Source organism: Watersipora subatra, chromosome 4, assembly GCF_963576615.1.
Source record: "Watersipora subatra chromosome 4, tzWatSuba1.1, whole genome shotgun sequence".
Taxonomy (NCBI): domain Eukaryota; kingdom Metazoa; phylum Bryozoa; class Gymnolaemata; order Cheilostomatida; family Watersiporidae; genus Watersipora; species Watersipora subatra.
This window is the reverse complement of record NC_088711.1, coordinates 7,960,618-7,986,399: the sequence shown is the minus strand read 5'-3', so window position 1 is coordinate 7,986,399 and position 25,782 is coordinate 7,960,618. Positions and strand designations below refer to the sequence as shown.

At 37.4% G+C, this 25,782-nt stretch overlaps 3 protein-coding genes across 3 annotated transcripts in view; 1 reads left to right on the top strand and 2 right to left on the bottom strand.

Annotated features, from left to right (window-relative positions):
• Positions 1-607: 607 nt before the first annotated feature.
• On the bottom strand, positions 608-13,405 carry LOC137393292 (inhibitor of growth protein 3-like). The gene is made up of 10 exons (XM_068079778.1): positions 13,276-13,405; positions 12,981-13,052; positions 12,750-12,856; positions 11,577-11,642; positions 10,833-10,929; positions 10,271-10,321; positions 5,947-6,135; positions 2,180-2,402; positions 1,591-1,819; positions 608-992 (listed from the first exon to the last, which is right to left on the bottom strand). Exons 1-10 carry the CDS (start codon positions 13,301-13,303, stop codon positions 879-881), a joined length of 1,176 nt encoding a protein of 391 aa, XP_067935879.1. The 5' UTR covers positions 13,304-13,405; the 3' UTR covers positions 608-878.
• Positions 13,406-13,463: 58 nt separating this feature from the next.
• On the top strand, positions 13,464-19,492 carry LOC137394732 (protein FAM219A-like). The gene is made up of 5 exons (XM_068081495.1): positions 13,464-13,653; positions 16,031-16,148; positions 16,499-16,568; positions 17,214-17,336; positions 18,832-19,492. Exons 1-5 carry the CDS (start codon positions 13,546-13,548, stop codon positions 19,019-19,021), a joined length of 609 nt encoding a protein of 202 aa, XP_067937596.1. The 5' UTR covers positions 13,464-13,545; the 3' UTR covers positions 19,022-19,492.
• A 539-nt stretch (positions 19,493-20,031) lies between these two features.
• The window catches only part of LOC137393877 (NACHT and WD repeat domain-containing protein 2-like), a 36,462-nt gene continuing 30,711 nt past the window's right edge, over positions 20,032-25,782 (bottom strand). The window contains 7 exon segments of the mRNA XM_068080590.1: positions 20,032-20,133; positions 21,108-21,419; positions 21,669-21,908; positions 22,023-22,216; positions 23,039-23,044; positions 24,053-24,293; positions 25,344-25,576. Of these exon segments, the coding sequence (XP_067936691.1) occupies positions 20,032-20,133; positions 21,108-21,419; positions 21,669-21,908; positions 22,023-22,216; positions 23,039-23,044; positions 24,053-24,293; positions 25,344-25,576 (1,328 nt within the window).

Below are 25,782 nucleotides of genomic sequence, written 5' to 3'. Positions count from 1 at the left end.
TACGCCTCACGCATCTCACGCCCGTGTCAGGCAATTGCCCCTTTTACCCAAGCAAACCTGTTTTTTGACCCAATCTTAAAGTAGTAATCATATACTTACGACTAAAAAACAACTGTGTATAAACATATTTGTGGCATGCGCATCTATTAATAACCTCCACGACATGTGGTTTCCATATGGAGTTATATTATCTTTCGCTGCCCGCTGTGGTGTTTTTATACGCTATGAATAAATATTCATATTTACCCCGCTGATCAAATTCTTGCGTTTTCATTGCCCCCCAAAATAGACTCACTCTTTTCCCCACTCTAGGGTTGGCAGGTCTGCACACACCGCACCCGAAAGTTTCTCAGATTGGAGGAGCGTTGACGCTATATCAGTTTTGCTGAACGCTCAACCTCACCAGAAACAAAATAAATTAATCCAAGACACGCAATTCAACCAATAGATTAAAGCTAAGTTAAAGTTAAATTTAATAAGTTGGTTCATAAAACTGATTTTGTGTAAAATTAATGCATCTTATTGTTTTTTCAAGTGAAATATGCAAACAATTGTTCTGCTGGGCTGCTTGGGCATATTTTGTAGTTGAATATAATATCATAAACCATTCACTGGTCATCATCATATAACTTTATTCACTAGAACAATACAATATTTGTGAAAAAAGTATCTGAAAAAAGCACCTATGAGTTAGTAATTCTGTGGTCGCATTCCAAGCAGCACACAATTATTCAGTATTGTCTACAGTTACCTACGTGTTTCCTACTTCAAATATTTACAGAAAATCCTTATTAACAGGTAGGAGTGGTCTATACACAACCGTCCAATGGTAACGAAGTGTCACATAGACACAAGGACAATGAAAAAGAATGTAAACGCTACCGCCGACCACCACGTCTTTTCATAGAAGATTGACACGAAGGACAGTACCATTTCCCTTTTGGAGCCGAAGTGAGTCCAACACAGCCGTAGTGAAACCATTCAATTGTACACTACAAACACAGCAACAATGGATTGAGCTACATGTACCAGTTACACAGTGTCAACAGTTCCACATACTGTAGTTTAACAAGTAAACAGATGGTTAGAGCTTCACAAATGCTTACATAAAATTACAGAAACCTTAAAAATACATTAGCTAAATATTGGAGACTGAATGAAATTATTACTACTTATTACCAAAAAATATTATTGCTTGAAATATTGGACTGAAAGTGTACACACAGATGTGATGTTCTATAACAGATGTAATGTTCTATAACAGATGTAATGTTCTATAACATACGTAATGTTCTATAACAGATGTAATGTTCTATAACATATGTAATGTTTTATAACAGATGTAATGTTCTATAACATATGTAATGTTCTATAACAGATGTAATGTTCTATAACATATGTAATGTTCCATAACAGATGTGATGTTTTATAACAGATGTAATGTTTTATAACATATGTAATGTTCTATAACATATGTAATGTTTTATAACAGATGCACATCAAAGGTTGTCTGCAGTGTACATGTATCAATAAGATAGGTTGTTGTTAAAAACTCATTAGTAAATAATGCGCAAGAGAGAAAAGCCATACGTCAGCATTGTCGCATCCCACCATCTCTCCGTAGGACACCTGGTTGCAAACACAGTAGCGAGGTTCATTTGGATCAAATGCCCAGTCAGAGGAACCCTGGCCATCATCCGTAGACTCAGCATTAGCACCAGGACTTTGTCCCGTTCCTAACTGGCTCTGAGAACTCGGATGATGCGCCTGTTTTTTGGCTTGCTGCGCCTTGATTAGCTCCTCAGCTTTTTGTGTGTGTCTAAAACCACAACTATCATCTTTAATTCAATAAATATTACAAAAAGTAAATTAGAAAAAGAAATTTCCTTCGATTTTAGAATCAAAATGTTTTGAGAAAAAGTATGTAAAGCAGCATGGTCTATTTTTAGAATGCATGGCGAACCTTGAAAGGCGTTGAAAGTTATTTCCAACAAAACTAAATGTATCATCTTGATTACTTGAATTTTAGCTTGAGATCAGTGTAAATATACATGTACAAGTTAATTTAACAGCAAAGGTCAAGTTATAACATTTCTGTAAGCTAATAGCCAAGGTCATAACTGTAAGATTTGGCAAGGGAAACTTTAGCAGTATGCACTATGAATATACGTGTACATACTTTTTTACTCGCTGAGACCTGTGTGATGTGTCAGCGGCAGATTGGCTGCTAGATGACAGAGATTCGGAAAGGGTTGGCCATTGATCAGTCTTCTTAGTGGCTTCAATACTGGCCTTGAGACTGGTAGACCGTCTACCTGTATGAGGCATCATCTGTTGTGTGGCAGCAATGGCCTGTGTCGCGGCAGCGCGTATGGCTGCAGTGCTCTGTGTTCCAGATGTACCTGAGAATAGAGACAAACAGATATCAGATACTGATATCAGCTATCAGATAGCAGATATCAGCAAGATACTATGGAGCCTCACAGTGCCTCGCGGTTCATGTTCTCAAACCGAGTTGTTGAACTCGGGTTGCTGTTCAAAGAACTCGGGCTGGGTTTTAACCCCGATGAACTCGAGTTGTGTTTACAACTCGAGTTATACATATTTACAAACTCGTGTTTGTAAATATAACTCGGTTTATCAACTCGGGTTGCAAACCCGGGACACTCTGATTCACCATACATTCTAGTTTTGTAGTATATACATAAATAGTTTAATTTCTATTAGCTAATGGGTGCCTGCGGGTGTATCAGATCTAGTCAATCGTAGTGATTGACTAGATCAATAACATCAGCCATGAGAATGGTTAAACATGGATGATGAATTTCCACGGTTAAGATAGTAATTAATGTTCATATTAAAGAAATGATGATTATAGTTTATTACTCTAATATATGCTTACTATTTAAAGCAATTCCATACCTACATGACTTGCAAAGGCACTGAATAGATAGTGTTAAGTAAGTGAGTTAATGCAATCAGTTACTCATAGATAAGACAGATAGTCATACTGGGGTTGAATTACATTAGTGGTATGGGAAGCTAATCGACTGCCATCAACTATGAGCTGTACTATCCGATGTTGCCCGAGTAATAAAAAAGTCTTTGGACAGAAAATTTATTTTTATATAACATACCGTATACAACATTTACCATTCTAACTTTTAAACTTCATATCATGAGAAAATATTTTTAAGCAGTTCAAATGAATTTAGAGGAAAAAGAAAACAACTGTAAAGGTTTTCAAGCTTTTTCAAACAACTACAACTATTAAATTTCATATCATGAAAGAAGTTTTTTGTTGAAATAAATTAAGAAAAATAAAACTGTAAATGTGTTTCAGTGTAAAATAATTAGCAAGTAATGGCTAAATATAATCTGTTTAGCTATGATTACAATAAAAAATTATTTAATAAATAAAGCAATAAAAAAGTCTATTTTATTTTTATATAATTATAATTTAGTATAATTAAGTATAATTTATTTTTATTTAACATGTTACAAAATTTGCCATTCTAACTTTCAAACTACATATCATGAGAAGTGTTTTGTGTAATTGAAATAATTGAAGAAACGAGAGAAAATAAAAACAACTGTAAAGGTTTTCAAGCTTTTTCAAACAACTACAACTTTTAAATTTCATATCATGAAAGAAATGTTTTGTTGAAATAAATTAGGAAGAAAAATAAAACTGTAAGCGTGTTTAAATGTAAAATAATTAGCAAGTGATGGCTAAATATAATCTGTTTAATTATGATTACAATGAAAAATTATTTCATAAATAAGATAATAAAAGACTCTATTTTATTTTTATATAATTATAATTTAGTATAATTTATTTTTATTTAACATATAACAACATTTGCCACTCTAACTTTCAAACTTTTTGCTTGTTTACATCAAGCAAGGATGTACACTAACTAGTGGACATCCTTGCTTCAAGCTAGTCTATGTATTTGATTGATATGTATTAAAATCTAATATTACATGCAATGGCTGTTTGTGGACTGTGATGTCAATTAATCACTCTATCACCACACGATGTCAATACTTCCAGTTGATGGCAGTCAATTAGCTTCCCATCACACCAATGTAATACAACCCCAGTATGACTTTCTGTATTATCTATGAGTAATTGACTGCATCAACTCACTTAACACTATCTATTCAGTGCCTTTGCAAGTCATGTAGATATGGAATTGCTTTAAATCATAAGCATATATTAATGTAATAAACTATAATCATCATTTCTTTAATATGAGCAATAATTACTATCTCAACTGTGGAAATTCATGATCATTGTTTAACCATTGTCATGGCTGATGTTATTGATCTAGTTCTAGTCAATCACTACGGTTGACCAGCATAAAAGAGGGGCGTGGCCTAAACACTCCTTGTTGGCACTGGAAACGCTCGTGTTGTTGAAGGCACTGTTATCACTCTAAGGTAAGATAACTCTATGGTGGTGACTGATAGCAGAGTAGTCCACCATAAATACCACACAATCCAGGTTTCCATGAGATGGTCACTGATAGCAGAGTAGTCCACTATCAATACAACACAATCCAGGTTTCCATGAGATGGTCACTGATAGCGGAGTAGTCCACTATCAATACCACACAATCCAGGTTTCCATGAGATGGTCACTAATAGCAGAGTAGTCAGTCCACTATCATTACCACACAATCTAGGTTTCCATGAAATGGTCACTGATAGCAGAGTAGTCCACTATCAATACCACACAATCCAGGTTTCCATGAGATGATCACTAATAGCAGAGTAGTCAGTCCACTATCAATACCACACAATCTAGGTTTCCATGAGATGGTCACTAATAGCAGAGTAGTCCACTATCAATACCACACAATCCAGGTTTCCATGAGATGGTCACTAATAGCAGAGTAGTCCACTATCAATACCACACAATCCAGGTTTCCATGAGATGGTCACTAATAGCAGAGTAGTCCACTATCAATACCACACAATCCAGGTTTCCATGAGATGGTCACTGATAGCAGAGTAGTCCACTATCAATACCACACAATCCAGGTTTCCATGAGATAGTCACTAATAGCAGAGTAGTCCACTATCAATACCACACAATCCAGGTTTCCATGAGATGGTCACTAATAGCAGAGTAGTCCACTATCAATACCACACAATCCAGGTTTCCATGAGATGGTCGCTAATAGCAGAGTAGTCCACTATCAATACCACACAATCCAGGTTTCCATGAGATGGTCACTAATAGCAGAGTAGTCCACTATCAATACCACACAATTCAGGTTTCCATGAGATGGTCACTGATAGCAGAGTAGTCCACTATCAATACCACACAATCCAGGTTTCCATGAGATAGTCACTAATAGCAGAGTAGTCCACTATCAATACCACACAATCCAGGTTTCCATGAGATGGTCACTAATAGCAGAGTAGTCCATTATCAATACCACACAATCCAGGTTTCCATGAGATGGTCCCTAATAGCAGAGTAGTCCACTATCAATACCACACAATCCAGGTTTCCATGAGATGGTCACTAATAGCAGAGTAGTCCACTATCAATACCAGACAATCCAGGTTTCCATGAGATGGTCACTAATAGCAGAGTAGTCAGTCCACTATCAATACCACACAATCTAGGTTTCCATGAGATGGCCACGCTATTGCTATTTAACAACTAGGGTGAAGTCTGCTAATGAAAGTCATGGATCTATCAGAAGGATGTGCCTACACACTAGCGATAGCCATGCCTGCAGTGTGCAAAAATATCTACATTTCATTTGGCAAATCTGTCCACTGACAAGAATATCATTAATCATTTCCTTCCACCCTCCAACTGCAAGATAACCTGAAACGCCCGTAAAATGCCTCTTCATGGACATTTTGCGTGTGTACATTAGCTCAGTTTCATAACGAGATGAGAAATGGGATTAAACCAATTACCTAAAGTATAGCTTAAAGAATTTGAATGATTGGATAGAGATCCGGGACTGTTTGGTTCACTGTAGTCGACAGTTTCCTCTGCCACTACTTCTGTTATCTCAGGTGCAACTTCGTGTTTGATAGTTGTTGGAATTCTCATTGCCTGCTTCTTAACTTCAATGGCGTTGTGGTGGGACAAATTCTTTCTTTCTACAAAATCCCAACCAACCAATCAATAGCGTTGTGGTGGGACAAATTCTTTCTTTCTACAAAATCCCAACCAATCAATAGCGTTGTGGTGGGACAAATTCTTTCTTTCTACAAAATCCCAACCAACCAAGAATGCAATCAATCTTAAGACATTTTATCTGTATGATATTTTTATTTCTGCAAAACTTGTGGGCATTATGAGTAGATATCGTAACAGCAATTCTCGATCAACACACGTCCCTGTAGAGAAAATGAACAATAAAATTTTAAGGTGAAAAACATATAAATCCAGTTGGTGGTACATTACCATCTACAAATATCACTATTTACATGACCTTGATGCATAAGGGCTATTTACATGACCTTGATGCATGAGGGCTAATTACATGACCTTGATGCATAAGGGCTAATTACATGACCTTGATGCATAAGGGCTAATTACATGACCTTGATGCATAAGGGCTATTTACATGACTTTGATGTATAAGGGCTATTTACATGACCTTGATGCATAAGGGCTATTTACATGACATTGATGCATGAGGGCGATTTACATGACCTTGATGTATAAGGGCTATTTACATGACCTTGATGCATAAGGGCTATTTACATGACCTTGATGCATAAGAGCTATTTACATGACTTTGATGTATAAGGGCTATTTACATGACCTTGGTGCATAAGGGCTATTTACATGACCTTGATGCATAAAAGCTATTTACATGACCTCGGTGCATAACGGCTATTTACATGACCTTGATGCATGAGGGCTATTTACATGACCTTGATGCATAAGGGCTAATTACATGACCTTGATGCATGAGGGCTATTTACATGACCTTGATGCATAAGGGCTATTTACATGACCTTGGTGCATAAGGGCTATTTACATGACCTTGATGTATAAAAGCTATTTACATGACTTTGATGCATAAGGGCTATTTACATGACCTTGATGCATAAGGGCTATTTACATGACCTTGGTGCATAAGGGCTATTTACATGACCTTGATGCATAAGGGCTATTTACATGACCTTGATGCATAAGGGCTATTTACATGACCTTGATGCATAAGAGCTATTTACATAACTTTGATGTATAAGGGCTATTTACATGACCTTGATGCATAAGGTCTATTTACATGGCCTTGATGCATAAGGGCTATTTACATGACTTTGATGCATAAGGGCTATTTACATGACCTTGATGCATAAGGGCTATTTACATGACCTTGGTGTATAAAAGCTATTTACATGACCTTGATGCATAAGGTCTATTTACATGGCCTTGATGCATAAGGGCTATTTACATGACTTTGATGCATAAGGGCTATTTACATGACCTTGATGTATAAGGGCTATTTACACGACCTTGATGTATAAGGGCTATTTACATGACATTGATGCATAAGGTCTATTTACATGTCCTTGATGCATAGGGGCTATTTACATGACTTTGATGCATAAGGGCTATTTACATGACCTTGGTGTATAAGGGCTATTTACATGACCTTGATGCATAAGGTCTATTTACATGGCCTTGATGCATAAGGGCTATTTACATGACTTTGATGCATAAGGGCTATTTACATGACCTTGATGCATAAGGGCTATTTACATGACCTTGGTGCATAAGGGCTATTTACATGACCTTGATGCATAAGGGCTATTTACATGACCTTGATGCATAAGGGCTATTTACATGACCTTGATGCATAAGGTCTATTTACATGACTTTGATGTATAAGGGCTATTTACATGACCTTGATGCATAAGGTCTATTTACATGGCCTTGATGCATAAGGGCTATTTACATGACTTTGATGCATAAGGGCTATTTACATGACCTTGATGCATAAGGTCTATTTACATGGCCTTGATGCATAAGGGCTATTTACATGACCTTGATGCATAAGGGCTATTTACATGACCTTGGTGCATAACGGCTATTTACATGACCTTGATGCATAAGGGCTATTTACATGACCTTGATGCATAAGGGCTATTTACATGACCTTGATACATAAGGGCTATTTACATGACCTTGATGCATAAGAGCTATTTACATGACTTTGATGTATAAGGGCTATTTACATGACCTTGATGCATAAGGGTTATTTACATGGCCTTGATGCATAAGGGCTATTTACATGACCTTGATGCATAAGGGCTATTTACATGACCTTGATGTATAAGGGCTATTTACATGACCTTGATGCATAAGGTCTATTTACATGGCCTTGATGCATAAGGGCTATTTACATGACTTTGATGCATAAGGTCTATTTACATGACCTTGATGCATAAGGGCTATTTACATGACCTTGGTGCATAAGGGCTATTTACATGACCTTGATGCATAAGGGCTATTTACATGACCTTGATGCATAAGGGCTATTTACATGACCTTGATGCATAAGGTCTATTTACATGACTTTGATGTATAAGGGCTATTTACATGACCTTGATGCATAAGGTCTATTTACATGGCCTTGATGCATAAGGGCTATTTACATGACTTTGATGCATAAGGGCTATTTACATGACCTTGATGCATAAGGTCTATTTACATGGCCTTGATGCATAAGGGCTATTTACATGACCTTGATGCATAAGGGCTATTTACATGACCTTGGTGCATAACGGCTATTTACATGACCTTGATGCATAAGGGCTATTTACATGACCTTGATGCATAAGGGCTATTTACATGACCTTGATACATAAGGGCTATTTACATGACCTTGATGCATAAGAGCTATTTACATGACTTTGATGTATAAGGGCTATTTACATGACCTTGATGCATAAGGGTTATTTACATGGCCTTGATGCATAAGGGCTATTTACATGACCTTGATGCATAAGGGCTATTTACATGACCTTGATGTATAAGGGCTATTTACATGACCTTGGTGCATAAGGGCTATTTACATGACCTTGATGCATAAGGGCTATTTACATGACTTTGATGTATAAGGGCTATTTACATGACCTTTATGCATAAAGACAGTGCGCTTTCTGAGATAGTTTATTTTAATCTCAATGAGTATGTGTGGATTCAGCCATGAGAAAGAGAATTAGATTCTAACAGTTTTGAACTCATCTATAAAACATAGACTTGAACCTTTGAATTGAAACAGGGTAGGGTCACTAATCATTTTATGACTTCAAGTTAAAAATTGATAGAGCAATTTGTATCAACATCAAGTTGAATCGAAGAAAGCCAACAGTTTCCTACACAAAAAACCATTTGCCAGAATTTTGTTGAAACAACTATTATTTATCACAAATAACAGTGAATTTGTATTAAAATTGTACAACTTTTGACAGAATTCATTCACCTTGACATCTTAAGGAGGCACAATATTGATAGCAACACTGTCAAGCAATAAGCCTTCATCTCATCAAAAACTGATATGAACCAGACACATGAAATTGACTTAAAAGCATAGATTACTTCACAGCTTTTTATATTCATTGCAGAGCTTTAATGCTGCCAATGAGAGTACAGATTTCATTTTCACTACTGCTCAGATATACAGTCAATCATTAATTTGCCCTGAGCTTGTAGCATACAGTTTTATATATACTCCCACTTGTAGCATACAGTTTCATATATGCTCCTACTTGTAGTATACAGTTTCATATATGCTCCCACTTGTAGTATACAGTTTCATATATGCTCCCACTTGTAGTATACAGTTTCATATATGCTCCTACTTGTAGTATACAGTTTCATATATGCTCCTACTTGTAGTATACAGTTTCATATATGCTCCCACTTGTAGCATACAGTTTCATATATGCTCCTACTTGTAACATACAGTTTCATATATGCTCCCACTTGTAGCATTCAGTTTCATATATGCTCCCACTTGTAGTATACAGTTTCATATATGCTCCCACTTGTAGTATACAGTTTCATATATGCTCCTACTTGTAGTATACAGTTTCATATATGCTCTCACTTGTAGTATACAGCTTCATATATGCTCCCACTAGTAGTATACAGTTTCATATATGCTCCTATTTGTAGCATACAGTGTCATATATGCTCCCACAATTCTTCCCAGCATAAATATGTTTAAATGTGAAATATGCAAACTTGTCTTGTTCAAGTAACCATACTTACTTTCACGAGGAGCAATGTTCTCTTTAGGCTCTACATCAAGTTCAAGAGACCCTGGAACCGGTAAGGAATAGGTAATAATATGCAATCAAAGCACAATAAAACAGCAGCTCCTCAAATGTTAAATTATAAATTTTGAGTTTATTTAATATTGAACAGGTTAGGACAACTCTCAAATTTAGCTTGCATCTTGTAATTTTAACGAATGGGAAAATGCACTAATTACACTCTAGCTATAATTGCTGTCAGCTAGAGGTCTAGAGTGCCTGATCTGTGAACAATAGGTTGAAGTTGAATCCCTGAAAACAGTCACTAATGATGACAGAAAGGGCCTTTTACTGTACATCTCTCTCTGCAGCCATGCATGTAACCAGTTGCAGAGGTTCTTTTGTCCCTGAGCTAAGACATGTCCAGCCAAGATCACAGAGACATTGTTTGTGTGACAATGCTCTTACAAACGCGCAGTCTCTGCTTGAAGCAAGCGAAGCGGATACCAACTCGATCTTTGAGGAACTGCCAAGTGCATTTTAGTATCACATTCTATTTTCGTAACTCATAAACTTACGTTTCTCTAATAGCTCGGTGATACCTGCATTGTCTGCCTCTAGCTCCATTTTGAATTTGCTTAGTTCGACATCCAACTTCCTGAGATGGCGATCGACCTGCAAATGATGAACATTGCCTAATTATCATTTTATTGATTTAAATAACTGTTTATAAATGGTCAAGATAACATGAGAATTGCAAGAGAGTGTAACTAGTTGTACTAGAGATAGAAAAAGTAATAATAATAACAGTAATAATACTAGTTATCTTCATCTATCAAAATGACAGATTAAATCTTGATAAGATTTCATGTGAAATTTCAGTGAAATATGGAAAATCTTCAAAACAGATATCATTGCAATATTCACATTTTTCAATGAGCCTGCCTGGTTGTCAAAAAAAGGCTAAAATTTGGCAAGTCAGGTAAAAGCTAGTTTTATAGTATGTTAAGATGGTACAAAAGTAAGTTTGGAATTGTAACCTCTCTGTTTCTAGTAGTTAGTGTTGTACGTAGCAGTGGTATAGTACAAACAGCGGTGAAGTTAAATATTTATAGAACAGTTGGAATGCCTGTACAAATATAGGGGTACAAGTCTCTAAATGGGGAGAACATAGATCATACTGACTATTAGATATGCTAGTAGCTATTTGATAGAGAGTAGTAGCTCACAAGAAAAACAATTGTAAAATGAAACATATGTAAGTACATTAACATAAACAATATAAACACAAAACGAAGAGTAAAACATAGACTGAAACCTACCATTTCATATATTTGACTAGCAAGCTGAACCTTTTCATCTGTTTGTTCGACTGCTTTCTTATATTCCTTCAAACATAATTTAGATGTTAATACGGTAGTATAATTTATGATTTATATAGAGCACGTGAGCATGGGCTGGATTACTTACGTATGTAAATATTAGTTTACATGAATGATAAACCAACAGCTATACAATGAGCAAGCTATTCACCTCAATTGCTATGCCGCAGTCATTATAAGGACAATATACACAGAGCTACTTCAATTGATAATTTAACTCTAATTCTCTTTCCAGAAACACAGTAAATTTGAAAAGATAAGAAAAGCAGATAGGTTGTGCTCTTCAATGTTAGATCAAGCTGTCTGTAAGCTTAGATAATAAGATTGGAAATTTTCATAGTGTTAACTTGTACACAAGATAGTTTATCATAATCATGGCCTGGAACAGAGTTAGTCATGTGATATGTTAGCCTATTTGACTACCTCTCAAATATTCTTATCACCAAACAAACTTTTATGATCCTTTGTAAGTAACCTATTCACAAAGATGTTAAAATTAACAGCTTACTCCAGCTTTAGCATATTTATCTGTTATCAGCCATAACATTATTAAGGCCAATATATTTGCCTTTATCAATATTTACTGCAATCCAGTAATCATATTTGCTAACTAGTTAGGCAAATACTTCTCATCTACAAGATTTGAAAAAATCTTTCCAGTAAATTGCCTATTGATGCGGAATGGCACTGAGTCTTCCAAATGTTTACAGAATTGCATGGAACACTTGTCAACACTTGTCAAATACTTCTATTGCCAATATTTTACTACTTGTAATTTAGCGCAAGCAAAGAGCATGATCAGATAATTTTAGTGTGTAATCTGCAGCAAGTTGGCACAAAGACTACAAATTTTATTAATTATCTTTAGTTTCAAAATTGGTGTAAAAACACACTTGTCAATAGTCAGCATATTTGATCTGCCGAGATAGTATTTATTAGTCAGCATCAACAATATTAATGGCTATAAGTACATTTTGTATTAACTAGTAGGCCTACTTTTTCAGCTGATGTTTATAATGCTAGCAATCTTGAAAAACAGCAAAAATTATCCCTAGCTCATAAATACGCCACCCATTTACAGAACTCAAGCGTGGAGTGAATGGAAAAATATACCTCTTTGATTTTCCTGAATTGATCATCTTTCCACTCTTTTTTCACAGAACTTTGAGTACATTTTTTAAAAAATGTTTTAGTTTTTTCTTCAAGGTTGTCTGTTGTATCTATAACAAAAGCAGAAAAGAACCCAGTAACTAATTATAATAAATAACTATTAACGACAATTTGTGCTATATATATGAATTGGCTGGAAATGGTAAATATTAGGTGCTGGCTATGGTAACTCACTCTGCACTTCCAAGTCTGCTTCTCTCATGTCTGTAAACCGCTCACGCATTTCCATAGGTAAGTTTTCAATCACTGTAAATATAAAAATAACTAACCAACTACTAGTTCATCTCACACAAAATACAGTGTACATGGATATCACAGTAAACCTGTGGAGTTACTGTCCCAACCGATTTGAACGCTGTTATAGTGAAAGCAACTCCAAATAAATATGCTTACATAATAATTAGGGCGTTTTGAAAATTGAATGCTTCGCGTTGTATACTCAGATCAAATTATACTATATCCATCCTACCTTCAAGAAAATCTTCTAAATAAAGCATTCTGTAACTAAATCTAAGCCTTTGTAACACCTAAAAAATAGAAAAATCATGTAATTCCCAAGACTAACTGCTACGCGCTTGGTTCGCCATTTGCAATTTTTTGTACACATACACGTCCCACATAAAAAATAAATTTCGATATTTCTTTCGTAATGCGGATAAGAACAAATGTGTGAAAGCTTCCGCTCTGCAAAATATTTGTTTGTTATTAATATTATTCATGTTTTATGCATTAATGGGGGATGGGAGAAACCCATAAAAATGGATCATTGATGGGAGATATCGTAACTCCAAGTGATGAACTTTCCGTGCAGTATAGCACATCTAATAACAACGATTTTATTCACAAGGTAGGGTGGCTTATTTAACATTTGTCTACTCGTTCGTAAGAGTTCGGATCATCTGTTGTCTATCTGTTTTCTGTGAAGTTATATGATTAGTTGGCTTGCAATCACTAATTACAGCAGCACACTCTAATTTTTTTAATTTAGATTTGTTTTAAATTTGAAGAGCAACACTCTTTTCTATGTCACTGTTTCAGATTAAGAATAGTTCTTTAAAAAAACACAAGTCAAATACAAGGCACATACCTGCCAACTCTCCCGCATTGGGCGTGAGACTCACGCATTTGCCTCACGCATCTCACGCCTGTGTCACGCAATTGCCCCTTTTACCCAAGCAAACCTGTTTTTAGCCCCAATCTTCAAGTAGTAATCATATAGTTACTACTAATAAACAACTATGTATAAACATATTTGTGGCATTCTCATCTATCAATAACCTCCACGACATGTGGTTTCCATCAATGATATACAGCCCCCACAGGGGCTGTATATCATTGATGGGGGGCTGTATATCATTGTTTCCATATGAAGTTATATATTATCTTTCGCTGTGGTGTTTTTATGGCTATGAAAATTTATCCCACTTATCAAATTCTCGCGTTTTCATTGCTCCCAAAATAGACTCTCACTCATACCTGCCAACTCTCACGCATTGGGCGTGAGACTCACGCAATCACCCCAAAGAAAAAATGAAAATGCGTGAGATTTTTGCCCCAATTTCCACAACTTTATATATACTATCATTGATACATCAACTGCCCCAACACCAAATCTCACGCATTGCCCCACTCTTGGGTTGGCAGGTCTGCTCTCACTCCTTTCTCCACTCCAGGGTTGGCAGGTCTGACAAGGCATAACTATAGATAGTGAACGACCTCTGATGAGGTAGAACACACTTTGTCACCGTTGGTGTGGTGTAGGTGTCTCATATGTTTGACAGTGTGCTTTAATATATTTGGTCTGAGATTTAGCAATAGCGCTGATCATGTTCAGTTGGACATGGTGAAAAGCTTTGGTGGTAGCATCTGGAGTTCGCAGAAATTGATAGTGGCTCACCACCAGCTGCTGATCTTGTGGTCATTTTTGTCATTTTACAACCATCTACTATCTAATCATAGACTGATGAGAGTGCACTGTGAGTGTCCTCTGCTTGCAGGATACCGTTCAGCAAGTTCAACCTTTGATTTTTCCATTGCTTTTGAAACGTTTGCAGGCCTAATTCATTCTGTTCATATACTTACGCTTTCTCTTTCTCTAAGTTTCGCTATGAATCTTATAGCACTGTTCTGTGCCATCTCAACATGCTGTATGGTGTTCTTTAAGATGGATGCCACACCGTGTTCACGTGCTCTAGGATCGGTCTGCTTAGACCAGTATATGCTATGAGATGGCCCTGGTTAGGGACATCAAGTAGCACATACTTCAGCATGTGGAGTACCTTTTTGTACTTCTTCCATTTCAATGTTGCATCTTAAAGTTTGTAGGTCGGAAGTGCGGTTCTGTTGCCTAATGCAATTGCGTAGCATTTCGAGTTGCTGAAGAGCATCGTAAACTTGGAGGACCAGTTAGGTACAGCGTATGTGTTTGGAGGACCAGTTAGGTACAGCGTATGTGTTTGGAGGACCAGTTAGGTACAGCGTATGTGTTTAGAGGACCAGTTAGGTACAGCGTATGTGTTTGGAGGACCAGTTAGGTACAGCGTATGTGATTGGAGGACCAGTTAGGTACAGCGTATGTGATTGGAGGACCAGTTAGGTACAGCGTATGTGATTGGAGGACCAGTTAGGTACAGCGTATGTGATTGGAGGACCAGTTAGGTACAGCGTATGTGATTGGAGGACCAGTTAGGTACAGCGTATGTGATTGGAGGACCAGTTAGGTACAGCGTATGTGTTTGGAGGACCAGTTAGGTACAGCGTATGTGATTGGAGGACCAGTTAGGTACAGCGTATGTGATTGGAGGACCAGTTAGGTACAGCGTATGTGTTTGGAGGACCAGTTAGGTACAGCGTATGTGTTTGGAGGACCAGTTAGGTACAGCGTATGTGATTGGAGGACCAGTTAGGTACAGCGTATGTGATTGGAGGACCAGTTAGGTACAGCGTATGTGATTGGAGGACCAGTTAGGTACAGCGTATGTGTTTGGAGGACCAGTTAGGTACAGCGTATGTGATTGGAGGACCAGTTAGGTACAGCGTATGTGATTGGAGGACCAGTTAGGTACAGCGTATGTGTTTGGCTGGCAGTTAGAAATTAAAGTGTAACCAGTTCTTATTTTTGGTTTCTTTGAGAGTTTTAATGGAAAACAATTATTTGACTAGACAACTTGGTATATATTTATATGGTGAGATTCTATACTTTTTCTTGGTTACCATGTCTGTAGGTACCAATAAGTAAAAACAATGGTCGAGTATCAAGTCACAACTTCAAGACAATGCAGCAGTCGGAGAGTGACACAGAAAGTGAAGGCTCTGCAGAAATTGATGCTGTTGAGCAAAAACGTAGGTAGTTATAATTTGTTTAAATTCACATAATATTCCATTTGCTGAGTGCTTAGCAAACTAATGCTTTAAAAGACAGACTTTGAAATCATTTTTTGATCAATGCAGTGGTGCAAAATTCTGATTAAATTTTGAAAAATTTTGGCTTGAAAGGCTATTCCTGATCTCATATTTTATATGAACCGAGTGTCTTCTTCTCCATATTTTTTGCTAAACTATTTAATACAACAGCATTCATGGTATCACAATATTCTCTCCGATGCTGTTTTGTTTAAATTTGTTTATTAAAAACCTTTAGTGCATGTTGAATGTTGACGTAGAATAAACATCACGGTAAACATTAATTATAGGCATGGTGAAACCTGCTGCTCCGCATCAGCTTTCTTCTCGTGCTGTTCCTGTTGTGGATGAGCCATCATCGTAAGTTATTTATCTTTGTCCAGTAATCACATGACTGTTAACATATGGGGTTAACATCACTGTTAACATATGAGGTTAAAATCACTGTTAACATATGAGGTTAAAATCACTGTTAACCCCATATTCAGCTATATGCTACAGTGCAGGTTTCCTGATATCTTGGCTAAGCTGCCTAAAGTTGAATATATATTCAATTTTAGGCACCCTAGCCAAGATGTCAAGAAACCTGCACCACAGGATTTGAAGGACTGGTTCAGCATCTTTTCAAAGTTTACAAGCATTAAAAGGGTGCTTGATGTAGCCACACAGTAATGGTGCAGCCCATAGAAATACTTTACCATTGTAAGCACTGGCAGACGATTTACATGTAGTTGTTCATTACTTTGAAAAAAGGTAACTCTGAATGGAATAGCCTGTATGTAAAATCTTAAAATTGTTCATTCAAGTTTTAAGTTGAACATGAAACTTGCTGTATTTCATTTACTAATCGACAAGATTGTGCACTAATCAATTAAAGTCCTCCGTTGTTCTCAGTTCAAATTCTCTAAAAGTGCAAAATTCCTTTTTAAAATTATTTTAATGAAGTTGACTCAGTCCTCGTCTCATTAGTCGCTCTTAGACCCATGACCTCTTGTTCTTGCTTAGACTGGAGACATCTATGGCTATTACACGAGATGTAAGGCAAAAAACAACAGATCTCCGAGTCGGTTCGCATAGTAAGCAGGAGAATGCCAGTCTGCTGGTTGATGTTCCTATTCACGAACACAGGTAGGTCATGATTGGCTTCATAATCCTCTACCAAATTTGTCTGCAAATATTAAGTTGCGGTAGGAAATGTGTGTCACTCTCAATGTTTCCGTGAGGTGATGGTAAAGGAAGGGCCTGGTTTGTCAGCCTAAACTGAGTCAGTGTAGCCAATAATACTTCATTGATGTACTTTAACTCTCCCATTGATACGTTAAAGGTTGACTTGCAACAAAATTCACATTACAGTTATTTGGTATCAAAAGATTCACCATGTCTCACTCTGCTGTGTTGTAGTTGCTCAATATAAAGCTTCTCGTAGCACTAGTTTATGACAAACACTTCAGGTTTTACCGAAGAGCCCTTACCAAATATAGACGCTCGCTAGTTTACAGTTTTGTTTCGGCTTGGTCTAATCGTAATCTGATTATATGACCCATACTTCCTGCCAAACAGCGCGAATAATTTCTGCCGCATTTTTCGACTACACACGTGACCAACTGGTTCATCATGTTTATCAGAGGATGATTATGCACTCCTTCGAGCTAAGGTTAAAAAATTAAACGGGTTTTTGCGATAGGTTTTGAGATATCAGTGCTCAAAGTGACAACATTACAATGATGATGAAACGGACGCGTAAGAACAATAGACATGGTTTTATTGAATGCGTGAAGTATATTTTTGAAAATATTTCGACGAGTGAGGTTGGGTGAAAGTGTAAACAGAAGCCATCTTGTACAACTACGTCCCATTTGAGCCATTTTGGAAAGATCTTCTAATCTGCGACGGTCTTGTGATGGCGGTGATTAACTGTTCGTTTTTGAGCTTTTAAGAGCTTGTAATCACATTTCCACATATTTTGCACCTACAACACAGCAGAGTAAGACATAGTGAATCTTTTGATACCAAATAACTGTAAGGTGAATTTTGTTGCAAGTCAACCTATATTGAATTAATTTGGTTCATCTATCGTAACTGACTTAGTGTTCAGAATTATGTAGCTTTGTCTGGCCAATTCTTATTGAACCGAGGTATGACATCACACCGGAAATATTTAACAGATTTATTTTGCATCAATTTGTTTCGCAGGACAGACCAAGCTCTATGAGGATTTCTTGCCACTATGAGTCAATATCACTTGTTGGTCATGTGTTGTGTGTGCGGATTTTTTAATTTTATTGCTTGATCGATGTACCATCGCAAGAGTGAAACAAAATCTTTGGCATATCGTCATCGTCTCATAAAGTGAGAAGAGTCGAAGTATAGGCAATTAGCTTATCAGACGTGCCAGCCAATATTTACAGAGCTTGCCAATATATTTGAATGCTGTAGCATAGTTAACCATGTTATAACATTCTAAAGTGTTAATATTAACTTCCTGTTGCTCTGCTATCTATACAACTGAGTCCCTCCCTGCATGCCTAAAGTGGAACTGGGGTATGCGCATATGGCGTGTCTTACTCGACTCTTCCAAGGCTTGCTGCCTCTCGATGATTGGTTATCCCTTGACCCTTTTTAGCGATGCGGATGATGATATACCACTATCATGGCAAAGGTCTAACAGAGCCATGCGTGAGCAGCTTATCAAGGATGGATATAATTTAGACTTAGAATCGGATAATGAAGATTTAGATCTTATTCCTCCTAAACAGAATTACGGGACGGGAGGCATCTGTTCGTGCTCAAGTGATGCTTGCACAATATGTTGAAAACAGGATAACATTATAAATCATATAGTTTTTAACATTTTATGATAAATATCTCACTGAAAGCAAAAGAAATAATTAAGAAGTTTGGTGCTAGAGACACATCTATATTATACCTTGAATATCATACCTCTTTATACCTGAGTCTCGTCTTTCCCCTATTTTATATGTAACATTCATAAAGAGCGTATTATTGATATTTAATGCTTCCTGTAGGCCGAGTATATGCTTTGCATTGTCACTCATGTTTGAGAACAACGTATATTTATTTATCAGTATTGCTATTTAAATATTATATTCGTACAAGAAAGTCATAGAATACTTGGCATCGCTAGTGTTACTGTTGGTAAGCGTAGATATTGGCAAATGAATTGATTGCTGTAACTAATGCATGGTATAGAGCGTTCTTGACCACGCATTGCCTAGCTAGGTTTGTGATATGAAATTAACTTATTTACCATTAAATTAAGCATAACTGAACTTGGGCTAACTCTGTTTTCTGTGTTGCTAATAGCTAGCCTTCAGAATGGGGGTTCGCTCACTTCTATCATTTTAATTCATTTGCTGTCAGCTCATGGTTTGGTGTCGGCTCTTGGTTTGGTATCTGTCAGCTCTTGGTTTGGTATCTGTCAGCTCTTGGTTTGGTATCTGTCAGCTCTTGGTTAGGTAACTGTCGGCTCTTGGTTAGGTATCTGTCAGCTCTTGGTTTGGTATCTGTCAGCTCTTGGTTTGGTATCTGTCAGCTCATGGTTTTTTGCAGTCATATCCTGGTTTGGTTGCTATCATCTCTTGGTCTGGTATCTGTCAGCTCTTGATTTACTTGCTGTTAGCTCTTGGTTCGGTATCCGTCAGCTCTTGGTTTGGTATCTGTCATCTCTTGGTTTGGAATCTGTCAGCTCTTGGTTAGGTATCTGTCAGCTCTTGGTTTTTTGCTGTCTGCTCTTGGTTAGGTATCTGTCAGCTCTTGGTTTTTTTGCTGTCTGCTCTTGGTTAGGTATCTGTCATCTCTTGGTTTATTTGCTGTCAGCTCTTGGGTTGCCTGCTGGCAGTTTACTCGTCTGCTCTGCTTTAGCCAGACGCTTAGATAGCAGCTGATTTCTCACCTTGCTCAAGGGCTGCAAAATCACACACATTTTTCAGAAGTCAGGCATGACATATTTAAAGTTGGATTTAATGACCAATGTATATACATGTACTGGTGGTAGGATGGTATGAGAAGGCATTTCCCAAGTAGCATAGAGTAACAGTCCATCATAGCACTGCAACATTGTGACAAATTTGAGCAGGTTGATGAGTGGCATTGAACAGTTGGTAATAATAGATTTTTCATTCGACCTTGACAAGTAGTTTCTACAAATGATGGGAGGCAAACTAGAGCTCGTAGCTCAACAATGGGCAATAGTTACAAATTGTCATGTCACTCTAGGGAGCAACTTAAAAAGCATAAGTAATCAGACGCGTAGCCAGTAGAGTAATGCTCACAATGTAACGTCCCTGTAACGTGAGTTAGCAAGTACAAGAGATCAAGTATTACTTGTCATGTTGTGATGTGTGCGAGCAGAAGTAGCAGTATATGGTATGTGCACTCACCATTGGTTACGATGTGCATGGAAAGCGCACAACATCACAAAGTAAATCAAGCTGGGTGTTTGAACCTTAGATAGAGGTGGCAATGCACTCGGAGTTCGTATAAGCTTTGATTGCTGGTAGCAAAGCTATTTCGATTGACTATGTGCGAAACTGATAATACACACATTAGGTAGCAATAGTTTAGAAGCGTATTTACCGTGAAATAAAATATCACATAAGCAAACATATACCCCAACTGCAAAACTGAGTGGAACAGAAAGCATACTGAGCAGAAAGCGAGTTACAGAGGTTTCCCAACGAAAAATATGAACTATTAGCGGTGAGTGTAGAAGTGAAACCAAAATAATGCTACATCATTAAACCATGAATGTTTAGTACTTGTTAGAAAGTGATTTGCAGTAATATGTGCACTGAGATTATAACGGCTGTGTTTATGCAAGCGAAGCTGTGAAGTTGGCTACTGTACAAGGCAGGCTCTGGAACCCCTAGCTTGTCTTGCCTTTGCTACAACTTTGGCTGCCACTACATTTGATCCAAAGTTAAGGCCATTCTGTGATGCACTAGCTGAGTCTTGCACCATCTGTCGACTCGGCAGACATTTGAGTGTTTCTTTAGATTCTGCGTCTATCGGGTCCGCGATAGTCAGCATGACAAAGGAGCCATCGACACCGCCGAGCATAAGGTTTGAGCCTCCTGCTGTGCAAGCGATGACATTCACCTCTGCGTGGCACTTATAGTGGGCCAGTTGTTTGCAGTCCGACACACGAAATATTCGGATTGTCCTATGACCTTCGTGGTAGTACACGACATGCTTGTCATTTTTGGTGAACATACATTTGACATTGAAGACACCTTCTGCCTTCTTAGGAATGAGTGTTTCAGAAGCTGGTTTGTCCGAGCTTTTGACAAGAGACAGCAACTCGAGTCCACCTCTCGTTGGAGCATAAAGACCAAATTTTCCGCTTGGGTTCACAACCCCATTCCATTTGTTTATGCTTCTCACCAACGCCTTCTTTTTTATGTCAATAATCACACCTTTGTTGTTGTCAATAACGGCAACTTGGTTTGGTTCAGTGGGCATTGGAACTAGGCTGTTCGGTTCCTGGTAGTTGTTGTATCGCAATGTCACTTTGTGAATGTACACACCCGTTTTAGCATGGTACACTGATAATATGTTCGTCTCATTTGCTTTGTTCATTGCCGGTATAACCAAGTTAAATCCATCAGAAGTCAGTGCAATTGCTTTGAACTTTCTATGTCCTTCTAGCTCAAAGCTATAGACTTCATCTCCTTCAGGCACCTGCGTGTAAAACAAGGCTATACATCGATGGCAATCGCATCGTTTCAGCATACAGCTTAATCAACAGGAACAGCTCTGCTGGATTAGGCCAGGACATGCTCTAGTCATACAAACCTTAATGCAAGTGCATCTGACCTTGGTGTCATTACAGGAGACCACAATGCACCTCTTATCAGCTTCATTGAGGATCAGCTGTTGGACATCTTTAAGAGGAGTGCTATGGATCTGCACCCCTTTCTCAACATCCCATATTAGAACATTGCCTGTTAATTAAATGTGGACTTGACCATTACATATGACAACTACTTCTAGCTCAATTCCCGAATTCAAATATCAAAAGAACTGATATTTTGCAAGTGCAGCCTTTAGTAAAGAGCTCTTTACCAACATTTATATCGCTAACTTCTCAGTGCTTTCTAAATATTAGGATGCCAATACGCTGATGAAGAAATTGTGAAAGTTGAAGCTCCATAACAACACACATTATTACTAGTACTAGCTGACCTAAAACACCGGAAGAAACACACAGGATGAACAATAGTCTATGTCAAAGAGAAGGTTGGTATGTTTGGCCTGTGCAGCACACCTTTCAGCTCTTACCAGCTATAGGACACTCACAACCATTGATATGAGACCCAGTTTTATATGATTGAGATTGGTCATTCAACAGTTCATACGCTCTGGCCAATAAATCATCAGACCACTCAGAAAACTTGGTAATTGGAAGAGGGTGCCTGGCTAAAATGTGAAGCTTCCTGTTGCAACAGGCTGACGTGAAAACTGAAGAATATGCACTGATGCATTCGAGTGGTTACACTTTCAATGGCAGGAAAAGCCGCTAGAGTTATGATAGGAGTTTCTGCAGCAATGGCAGGTAATTGTAGAACTTTGTACAGAGAAAGATGACAATGATGTTGTCAAACACAATTTGATAGAAATAGAAATGCAAATATTCTATTTTAGGAAAGTCAAATAAACATTTCACAGATAATGTCAAAGTTAAGACACGACAGGGTGCAAAGTTTAATGCTGTAAAAGAAACTGTCCATATACAGACCGGGTGCAGGTGGAGAGGGTCCTGCAATACCACCAGAAGTTAAATGTTTTTGTGAAATGCAGTGTAACGAAACTGTTGTCTGAATGCCATAAACAGATCTCATGCCCTTCCAAAATGACAATGTTTAACAAAATTTCATGGCATGACATCTGCTACTTACAGCAATGAGTATAACCAATTTATAACACTTCCTTTCTTTTGATGAGACCATTATAGTTGATGTTATGACTTTTTTATCTTCGCATCTAACGGTATATACGTATATAAATCTCAAAGTTTATCATCTGTCGTTTGATCTGTCCAGGTATAGCGATTAGTATTTAGCAATGAAGAACCCTTACTGCAGAAGATTTGATCTTGGAACTTCTCGTTCACCAGGTGATAAGTTAACCCATTGTGCTACGGGAGATGCAATAGATTTATTGGCGATATGAGTCGTTGTCTGGGTTAAAATACGCATAGCAACTCTGCATTACGACACAACGCCACTAAAGCTTGCTCTCACACCTCTTATTAGTAAGTCTAGCTTACTCAAATTAGTTATTGGCAATATTCCAGGCTAATGGCAAGTGGCAGGCAACTACATTACCTAATACTGTTTATAAGCTGTTTTTTAATACCCATGCAACTCCTGGCATTTGGCTAGTTATAGATATAAGAGTGTATGCTGTTAGCTAATCATTTAATGATACGGTATCGAACACTATGTTAAGCTACCCTTCATAATTTCAGCGAAGGAGCCCCCTGTTATAGAAGCCAATCCCGATACAATATGCTTTCATACGAGTCTATTGTACTGCCACTATGGTATTAGAATACTATACACGGCATAATCTTTAGGTCTTTATGAGTGATTGCTAGTTTAAAATGTTCAGTTTCAAACAAAACTGCATTCAACTTATTCAAATTGGACTTAGGGACTTATCAGTTGAGTGCAACCATAAGGCAGGAGTTGTTTTCCAATATGAGTTATTTAGGTTGTACAATAGCGGCCCTATGGATCTCTTAAGTTGGCTGCAATAAAAATATTGTTTCATACAAGTCCTAAGTAACCCTACCATTCTATCTTTGAGTGCTGATAACTCACCAGATTCTGCGCTGACGATGTATAAACCATTTTTGGTTATTTTAGCAACGCTGATTATAGAAATTCCCCCACTACTTAAAGTCTTCAGCAGTCGACCATCCTCGAGGTTCCAAAGTCCTAAACAGTTGCGGGTAATCGTCAGGGCTTTGTAAACATTATCTGCAATGCAAAGGTCGTCGACTGGTCTCTCCATCCGGTCAATGCTGTAGACATCCTCATAGATATTGTCAATGTTCCAAACCTGTAGCACATGCCCATGATACAACTATTTTAAAATAGCTATCGCATTTTTGTCCAGGGTAGCTTTAATGATGAGTTGGATATGAAGTTGTATAAAAAGTTTACCGATTAATATAAAATGTGTTTTACTAAGTATTTGCTTGTAGATTTCAGTAAAATGCAGTCATACCTCGACATATGAGTGTCCCAACATAGGAGAGCTTTGACATAAGAGAAAAATTCCTAACTAAATCTTGCCTTCAGATACGAGAAAATTTTGAGATACGAGATGGTTCTCAATGTGACCTCTAGGCAGCCGAGTATGCGAAAGGTCACTTACAAGAACAGCATCGCTTGGTCTATTTTGTCTGCTCAGTTTCAAAGTTTCAAAAAGGCTAAAAGTGAAAACAAATCAAAATGAATCGAGGCGGAAAAAGAAAAGTAAAAAACTGAAAATGAAAACAAAAATAGAATTAAGTTTTGCGTGACATAAAATTAAAACTTATTTTCAAGTTTGTGTATAATAAGCTAAGTTCATTTATGCTAAATTTAAAGTTTGAGTTACCTAGTGCCACAAAAGTGTACCAAACGTGTTGCTGTCAAATATCTTTCATACCACAGTTGACCGCTATTGTCTGTCTTGAAGATAGGAACTCCATACAGTACAATACATAATAATATCACATTTTATCGCACATCATAACCACTAGATGGGTATTCGTTACTTTGTGAGCGCATGTCGTGAATTAGAACAATTAAAAACACATTTTTCCATCGTAATATCATATTTTAGGTGATTTTTTCAGAGGGTGGGAACGAATTAATTTTTATTTACTTACTTTATATAGGAAAAATTGGTTTGAGATACGAGAGAATTAACATACGGGCTCAGTTATGTGACATATTAAGCTCGCATGTCGAGGTATGACTGTATATGTATGTTATCGTTATTAAATCTCTATTTTGTAGTACCTGCCAAGCTACAGACAGGCAAAACTTTCTATATTGATAGCATTTCCATTTTATGCAAGCATTTCCATTTTATGGTATTAACTGACATGTCATAGATAACCTTTATGGTCTTGTCAAGTGAAGAAGACACGAGTTTGTTTGTTTTGTCTGGAGCAGTGACAGAGAGGAGTCCACAAACTCGAGCAAAGTGGGCATCTAATGTCTTCACAAGGTTTCCGTTTTTACCATCCCACACAAAGATGTATTTTCTCACACCGGCGCACAAAAACTCATTTCTTCGTGAAAACAGGCAGAGGCCTGTCAGTGAGCTTTTGTTCGGGATGTTCCTTATGCCTTTAATAAAGAGAAACACTTTTCATTCATACACCTCTATCAGATCTATCTATCAGACGCATAAGGCAATATTTAATACAATATAGCGCTGTGTTGCACCAATTTGCGCTAGAACTCGCTCAGCCAGCTGATGCAAAGTGATAACACTAGACATTCTTAATCAGAACTTTATCACGCGCAAGGTGCATTTGATAGGTTGTTTTTTT

Excerpts from the sequence above, each read along its gene's own strand:
- LOC137393292 (XM_068079778.1), bottom strand. The coding sequence starts at position 13,303 with ATGCTTTATTTAGAAGATTTTCTTGAAG. Across the intron at positions 11,643-12,749 it reads AATTCAGGAAAATCAAAGAG|GAATATAAGAAAGCAGTCGA; the intron begins GTATATTTTTCC and ends TTATGTTTGAAG. Across the intron at positions 10,930-11,576 it reads CTAGTCAAATATATGAAATG|GTCGATCGCCATCTCAGGAA; the intron begins GTAGGTTTCAGT and ends CATCATTTGCAG.
- LOC137394732 (XM_068081495.1), top strand. The coding sequence starts at position 13,546 with ATGGGAGAAACCCATAAAAATGGATCATTGATGGGAGATATCGTAACT. Across the intron at positions 16,149-16,498 it reads TGATGCTGTTGAGCAAAAAC|GCATGGTGAAACCTGCTGCT; the intron begins GTAGGTAGTTAT and ends CATTAATTATAG. Across the intron at positions 17,337-18,831 it reads GTTCCTATTCACGAACACAG|CGATGCGGATGATGATATAC; the intron begins GTAGGTCATGAT and ends GACCCTTTTTAG.